The sequence below is a fragment of the Echiichthys vipera genome (assembly GCF_963691815.1).
Source record: "Echiichthys vipera genome assembly, chromosome: X".
NCBI lineage: Eukaryota > Metazoa > Chordata > Actinopteri > Perciformes > Trachinidae > Echiichthys > Echiichthys vipera.
This window is the reverse complement of record NC_139825.1, coordinates 39,740,002-39,748,035: the sequence shown is the minus strand read 5'-3', so window position 1 is coordinate 39,748,035 and position 8,034 is coordinate 39,740,002. Positions and strand designations below refer to the sequence as shown.

The 8,034-nt window shown below is 39.5% G+C and overlaps 1 protein-coding gene across 1 annotated transcript; it reads left to right on the top strand.

Moving 5' to 3' along the window:
- Window positions 1-303: 303 nt before the first annotated feature.
- On the top strand, window positions 304-7,347 carry traip (TRAF-interacting protein; the record flags this gene model as incomplete). The annotated part of the gene is made up of 10 exons (XM_083939631.1): window positions 304-342; window positions 2,041-2,115; window positions 3,288-3,416; window positions 3,516-3,610; window positions 4,415-4,528; window positions 4,631-4,718; window positions 5,472-5,517; window positions 5,604-5,708; window positions 5,793-5,843; window positions 7,099-7,347. The coding sequence occupies 8 exons, from the start codon at window positions 304-306 to the stop codon at window positions 5,609-5,611; spliced, it is 594 nt and encodes a 197-aa protein (XP_083795757.1). The 3' UTR covers window positions 5,612-5,708; window positions 5,793-5,843; window positions 7,099-7,347.
- Between the last annotated feature and the right edge of the window lie 687 nt (window positions 7,348-8,034).

Here is an 8,034-nt window from a genome sequence, read left to right as displayed (position 1 = left end):
AGCACTGAGGATTTGCCCTGGCGCAATGAGGTCATCACCCATGAAATCACTACATGTAGAATGAGGAGAAATGCTGATGGAGCTCAGAAGAGATAAACTATTGCTGGAATATTGGAGTCGACTACAGGGATGTGGATTTGAAAACCCTGCAAAAACTGTAATCCAGGACTGGAATATGAAACTTATCAAAGTAATGGATTTGGATGGATACAAAAGCTAATTCAGAGGACATAGGGTAAGTAATATACAAATGGCCGCTACTCCTGTTAGTAATGGGCAGAAGTGGTTTTAAATTCAATAGAAATGAAGAGAGAATGGGAAGAGGGTGAGACAGTGTACAAGGTAAGTAACTATATTAAAAACAATCACTCCAGGTATTTAGACATATATAGAGATGGATCCAAAGATGAAAATGATAAAGTAGGAATAGGTGTAGATATTTCATCAATGCATATCAATATTAGGAAAAGGTTACCAGATTAAATTTCAGTCTATTCAGCAGAGATGATGGCAATCATTATTGGTTTACAGTGGGTAGAGGAAGTTCGACCAGATAGTGTTCCTTGTTGATTCATTAGCCGCCCTTCTAAGTATACAGAATTGTAAATCTAACGGACAATACCTTCTCTTAGAAATATTACAAAGCTTATCTACAAAACGGGATTATATGCTGGGTTCCTTCCCATGTAGGAATCAAACCAGCAAAAATATATAATGTAATATATATGCCTTTTGGAAATGAAGAAGTTAAAGCAATATTTAAAAAAATAAGTAATAAAAAAGTGGCAAGCTATGTGGGATAGAGTAATCACTGGAAGAAAGTATTATCATGTACAAAAAAATGTGAGTGCACATGATGTTAAAGGGAAAAAAGAAGGGAGGAAACTGCTGACAAGAATGAGAATAGGACACAGGACTGAATAAAACAGGAAAAAGTGTAACGCACGAGTGTGAATATGGACAAACAGAAAGTGTAGAACATGTATCGATGAAGTGGGAGAGATACATGGTGGAGAGAAAAATAATAAAGTGCAGAGAGCAGGAAGAGTGTGGAGGCATACTGGAACAACAGGAGTATCAAGTATTTAAAAAAACAGGATTATTTAAAATAATTCACTGTTTATAACCAAACTCCCCTTTTTCAATATAAATATATGATTTTATTATTTTATTTATTTACCCAATTATTTAATTTCCTCTTTCTTTTTATGTAAAAACACAGATGGTAGTGTTACATGCTCCGATACAGCTGGTGGCGGTAAACACCAAAGAAAGTCATCGTTGCAACGCACCAATTAACAAAGAGAAGAAGAAACATGAGCATAAGAGGGAGACGAAGAAGAACGCACTGTGATGGGCGGGGCTTGCGTTTGAACGTCCAGCGGGTAAACGGGACAGTCAATTGTTTGTGTTTGAGTTTGAGTTATGTCTGTGCACTTAACTACATCTTCTTCATTTCCAGACAATATAATCGATGCTTGGTGTTGTAACGAAGGGCTGCACGCTGACGTAAAGTCTTACATTTGTAAGTATGTCGACTGTCAAAGCAGCCGAAGTTGACAAAAGTTAAGTCGTGTTGGCGTCACAGAGCCTGAAACAGCTGACATTAACACGAACACCGGTGTGAACAATGTTTGCACGTCGAGTAATACATCTGGTTTTCACGTTATTGTTCACAACAGGATGATACTTATCACAACAAGATGCCTTATCGAGCATTTTGCACAATCTGCTTCGGTGCATTCGAGGCATCCAGAGATGTTGCTGCCATCCAGTGTGGGCATACTTTCCACTATGACTGGTAATCTGAAATAGAAAGTCAAATCTTCAGCAGACACATTTCTAACAAGTTATAAATGGCAAATTAATCAATTCCCCCCTCTCTCTCTCTCTTCTCAGTCTTCTCCGGTGGTTTGAGACAGCACCTTCTGAAATCTGTCCAAAATGTAGACAGGTAACCTTGCAGCACTTTAAACTTCCACCGTCTTTTCAAACAGAAGAAAAAACGTCAAATTAAATGCTGTTGTGCTCTGTATGAAGGCCAGCACTAGCCAGGATATGACCAAGCTGTTCTTTGACAAGGAGGAGACCACGGCGGACCCTGAAGTCCTACAGGTGCCGAACTATGAGCATCAACGCAATACGACGCTTCACCATGACGTCACAACAGTATTCGTGCTTCCGGGTGGCAAATCCACTAGTGAACAAGTCCTTCCCTGTCATTTAACCTGAGTAAATGGCTTTAATTACAGGGTGATCTGCACCAAAGTGGAAGTAGAATTAATTTACACACTTCTGAGAATCTACAAGTGAAGTTTCATAGTTGTACATGAGTCAGATTAGTAAACTAAAGTGACGTCGATGAGAGAAAGCAGTCAGACTGTTGGTGGGGCTTTACATTTAAAACTTCTTTAAAACTTTACAGTATATTTTGGAGCTGTTAAAGTATGTCTTATTGTGAATGACATGAAGTATGAGCCCCAATCCTTTGAGATTGATGTTAATGTGGATGACGGCAAAGAGATTGGGGACGTCTGACTAGGGTGGAGAGGAACACATGGCTAATTCATCAGTGTTGGTGTCCTTTTGACCACTCTGGTTAACACAAAGATAAATCAGGCTGTTAAAGTGATATTTGGTTACAAAAAAAGGAGTTAGACTATAGTTTAACACCATTAAATTAACTCTAAACATTACAGCATCATTTATATTTGTAGTTTAAACAGAAAGTTTGATAGAATTTAGTCCAACTGGTGACACGTATCTGTTATCTGTGAGGAAATGTCTCCACAAACACGATAATGGAGGTTTGGTTCACAGTCTGCCCCGTTAGAAGAGGCTCCTCCTCCACCAGGCAGTCTTACGGTCTTCTCTGTAGCACTAGTTCTTTTAACAACGTTCACTCCCTTTAACCTCCTCACCGACAGGTTCTGCTGGATAAATTTAGTATTTTCTGAAGGAAATCGATAGAACCCCTACACCTTTTGCTCTATATCAGGCGGCTCAACCCAAAACACCACACATTTTTGTTTTTAACTAACACTGTTTAAAGTAGCAGCAGTGGTCAGCTTCAGGTCAGTGGAAGCTGCTCGTGTTCTGCCACCCGGAAGTGTCTTGATGACTGTTGTTTACACACTTTCTGAAATGCCCTATTATGACTTTTAAATGTTTTATAGAGAGAAGGCACTTAAGCTCTAAAGGTAAGAAACCTAGCTATGTTGTGATCCGGTGATGCTTGATTGTTAAAAGTAGACAGCACTAGTTCATCGTCTGAGATCCTTTTGTAGAGCACAACTTGCGTATTAAACAAAAGGGGGTTGAACATTTTGAAGCAAACGGCGGAAAAGCAGAAGAAAGATCTGGACAGTACACAGCAAAAGCCTGTGGACGAGGAGATAATCTGTGCTACCCTCAGAGTAAGTTGTCTGTTTTGTTGTTTAAACCCATTTGCTATACTGACTCATCTCTCATAGTCTCTCTGAAATGTGTTTTATTTGTGTAACTGTTTGTGACAGGCACAGATGTCATTCCTGGTGATGCAGCAGAATGAAATGCAGGCTGCCAAGGAGGAAGTCCGCAGTCTCAGGGTCAAAATACAAACCCTTGAAAGGTATATGCAAGCCTTTAAGTTCTGTCATATGATCATATGTGGGGTTACACTTTATTAATTACAATATGGGAACAGGAACTCCATGCATCGCAGGGCACAAACCTTTAGAGAGATAAGAGCAAACAGGCGGGTATCTGATCTGTGCAGGTGCATTATAATAATGTCCCAAGCACGCAGGCAGGCTTAGCAGATCTTTTTTTTTTTTTAAAACTTGGAAACAAAAGGTAAAAATATTTTCTTATCAACACTGAGTTCAGACTGACATAATTAATTAATGCTGAAAACCTGTGTACTTGTACTTTATTCTACACAGAAATTGTACTATGAAGCAATAAGGGAATCTATTAATAATTGGGTTGATACCAGAGTTGGTATCAACAGAGTCTTATCAGTTCCCCTCCCTACCCACTGTATGGTAATTGCCTTCAAGACACAAGATTTGCGCTCACTGGTGTTTGACATGGGAGATACTTTAAAAATACAAAAATAGCCAGAATACACAGAGCTACCTATAGCGCCGTAGCCCCACCTAGTGGAAAAGACACGCCACCACTGTCTGGGATGCACAAGTTGGAAGCAATCCTACAACACCACTACTTGAATCTAATTCTACAAATAATATAACACTATTTATATTAGTGTAGTCTAATCTTTACCAGCAACTGTGCAGAAATGCTACCATCTAACAGAATGAATGGATGTGCAAAAAAAACAGCTGTGCAGAATTTGAAAGTTGATAGATTATTGCTGTCATACTGAAAGTCATACTCATTCTGTGCACTAACACTGCTGGTTTGGCTGCAGCCTGGATGTGGTGTTGCAGGGCCAGAGAGATGAGGTGGAGTCCATGGTTGAAGATATAGGGGTCAGCGAGGCAGCAGTGGAGCAGCTCTCTATGTACTGCATCTCCCTGAAAAAGTAAGGAGCCCAAGAGCTGCTGTGACATTCACAGGTCATTTTCACACTGCATCATTTAGAGCCTGTTATTCACTCTACATTTATTTCCTCCCTTTTTTGTAGAGCGAACGATACTCTAAAAGGTAGACTGAAGTCTTCAAACGACATGCGTGAGGAGCTGAAGAGACACGTTTTCTCCTCAAACAACAAGGTAACATTTTTTAGCCATAGCCAGTCACCACATCCAGAGGAATCAGTTGTTGAATGTCAGTTGTTTTTTGTGTCATATTAGTTACATAAAGCCAAAATGGAGGTGAATCAGACTAAAGAGGCCATGACGTCTCTGCAAATGGATCTGGCTGATGCTGACAAAAAGATCTCTGTAAGGCAAATCCCCCAAATAAGTTCTTACTTTCAGTATCAGAGAAAGCCATGGTTGGGATGCCTGCATGTATGTCTGTCTGCAGAGTCTAAAGAAAAAGATGGAGTTTCTTCAGAGTACTCCGAGTACCTCAAAGGGGACTAAAAAAGCCAGCAGGTGGCTTAGCTTTGAAAGGTGCGTCACCCAGCCACTAGACTGCAATCTCACACGCTTAGACCTGTGTTATTTAACAATGAGGTTTTTGCGCCCATCTTTCAGCAGGGCTCCAATGAAGCTAGACCAACCTTGCCTCGACGAGCCTTCAGATAGCAAGGTTCTCAACAGGACTTATGACGTCACTATGCCAGAGGCTGGGCCTAGTAGACAGACAGGGACGAAGGCTAAGAAGATTCGTCTTACTAAAGCGTAACTTTAATATTGCTCATTGTGGGAACGTGTGTGTTGATCTGTTCTCAGGTGGTTGTGGAAGCTGCTCTCGTGTGAGCCATGTGTTCATAATATGGCGTTTTGAAAACTGTCTTTTTATATACTAAAGATTAAAAAGAAATTCCTTGAAACATTATGTAAAATGCTTTGTTTCAGGCCAGCTGCTTCCAAACACAAGGAGAAAAGTTCACCTCTAAACATGGTAGGTTTGTAAATGTCACTCAACAGTCTGTTTTCAAATTAGTTGCATATATCTCTCAATACTTTTTAAAAAATGTTTTACCTCAGGCTTATGATGATGAGGACGAATCCAAGGATGCTATTTCGAAGAACTCCCACTTCAAAAGGAAGACTTCTAGTAGACCGTTGCATTCACAGACGAGGTCTGAAGTTGTAAGCACAACCATCTCCTGTACTTGGAATGTTTTAATGCATCGCTTGTCCATTCAGTGATTTGAAGAAAATGTCTCATTTCAGATGAGCAGTGGTTCTGATGGTTTAGGAGGACGTATGAACTTCATCCAACCTGTATCCTTTTTTTGCTGACATGTGGAATCTATGCGTATTGCTTGATTTGAGTTACTTAATTATTCATTTGATTGTGGATTGTAGAGCTGTTGAGTTTGGTGTTCAAACAAATCAGCTTGTTTGTCGAGGCTCACATTTGTGGTGCAGTGCGACATTCAACAAAATTTAAAGCTAATTATTATATTTGTATTATCTAATCATTTTTTATATTAGCTCTGTTAAATCTACTGTACACAACCTGCCCAGTGAGAACCCGCAGACAGTTATTGACTAGCTAGTGAACACAGTATAGCATTTAGCAGCTAAAGAACCAGATTTTTTTACTCTGGACTCGATGAAGCTCAAACCACTACAAAATAAAATATTGGACTTTTAAGTACATTTATCAAAAGCTAATGTTGCTAAAGTTTCCCCTTATAACTTTTAAAATTAATAGTATGTGACTGCTGTGTTTTAACCAAGCACCAACCTCCGGGCCTTTTTGTCTAGCAGGGGGCGACGCCACTTGTGGCAAAAATTAGTGTTTCTATAGAAGTTAGCGAGAAAATGGCCCTACGTCTCACTTGATTTACCTCCAGTAAACATTTTCCTAATGGGTTTATGGTCTCAATCTCTAGTTTGAAGTCTTGTTCCATACAGCGTGATGTTCATTTTGTAAATTATGGTCCCATTTAGAATAAAATAGATGAGAAAGCAGGGGATGCTTAGGACGTGGCGACCTGCTGATTGATAAGTCACTACACCACAGTTTTGTCCGGTTTGTGTACTGTCTGTGTTTTCGGTGCATGAGAGTTGATTAACATTTTCTTCACCCATATATGTAATGTTTAGCTTTTGGCTGGGATAAACACTTAAATGAGCCAGCACTTTAGTTTTGTACCTTGCTAACCAAGCTAGCACAAGGAACCACATTTGATTACTTGGTTCCACCCTCTCAGCCAAATATGGTCACTTCTGGCTCCAAAAAAAACCATTTCACCAGCCAAAATGCCAAACCAGAGGCTTTAAGCTGGTAGTCCACAAACCAGTGAGTGAGGTCACAGCCACTTCCTATTAACAGTCTACAGTTTTAACCTTGTTCCATGAAACCCCAATGACAAAAGAAGTGACTGTGGCTTTAAATAAAAAGCACATTCTCCTGGGTGTCAAAAGTCACAGAAGTGAAATTTCAGCAAATATTCATATCAGAACGTGATTATTACAGAAGAAAACATGTCTAAACTGTCACACTCCTTAACTGATTTGTCCACTCCAGCCTCCTTTATCGGATTTTTTCTCCCCGGTTAACACTGAAATTAGAATAACTAGGCCTCAACCCAAGAATGAAACTTCCCTGGCTCCAGTCAAGATGGCTTCCTCGAGTAAATGTGTGTGTTGCGCGGACACACTGAACTAACCTGGCAACGGTTCTGCCACTCAGCACTAAACTTGAACTTGTAGGTGGAGACGGTCTTGAATAGCCCTGGAGTTGGAACTTATTCTTTTCTTATGTGGGTTGTCTTATTTTGTGTTCGACAAACTGATGTCAGGTTTTTTTTTTTTGTGTGTATATAATTGAGGTATTTCTTTAACTGATCCTGCGAGATTCAAACCAATTTAAAAAAAAAATATTTTGTTTAATAAAGGTGTTTGCTACAAAAATTCCCTCTTGACTGCATTTATTCACAAACATTTTGCTCTTCTGCAGAGGGCAGTACAAGCAGTGTTTTATCACAGGAGGTTGTGGATCTCAGTCTTCTTGCTCTGTGAGGACAAAGTACTGCACGTGGTAACTGCTTCATCCATTTGTATTAAAAAGGCCGAAAAACGTCGCTCAAAACACTATCGCTTACGCCAGGTGATTTTTACCTGACATAGTACACCTAATATAAAGTACTTGTCATCAAATATATCAAAACATGACAATACATGACAAATTTGAGGAGTGTTTTTTTTATTTGAAACAGTGTCATGTCTAACAAAATGAAAGAAATACACGAGTGGACCATATAAAAATGCTCCCAAATTACTGGAAAATTAGGAATTTGCAAATAAAAAATTCCTATAATAATGAAGATGGAAACTTGTTTTTTGGTCCACCCGTTCCTGGTGAAGTCTCAGTGTCCTTGGCACACAAATAACGCTTTCCCTGGGTAGAATCCACCAAAAACTGCTTTACCTTTTATCACTATTGCTGAGTGAAAATCACCCA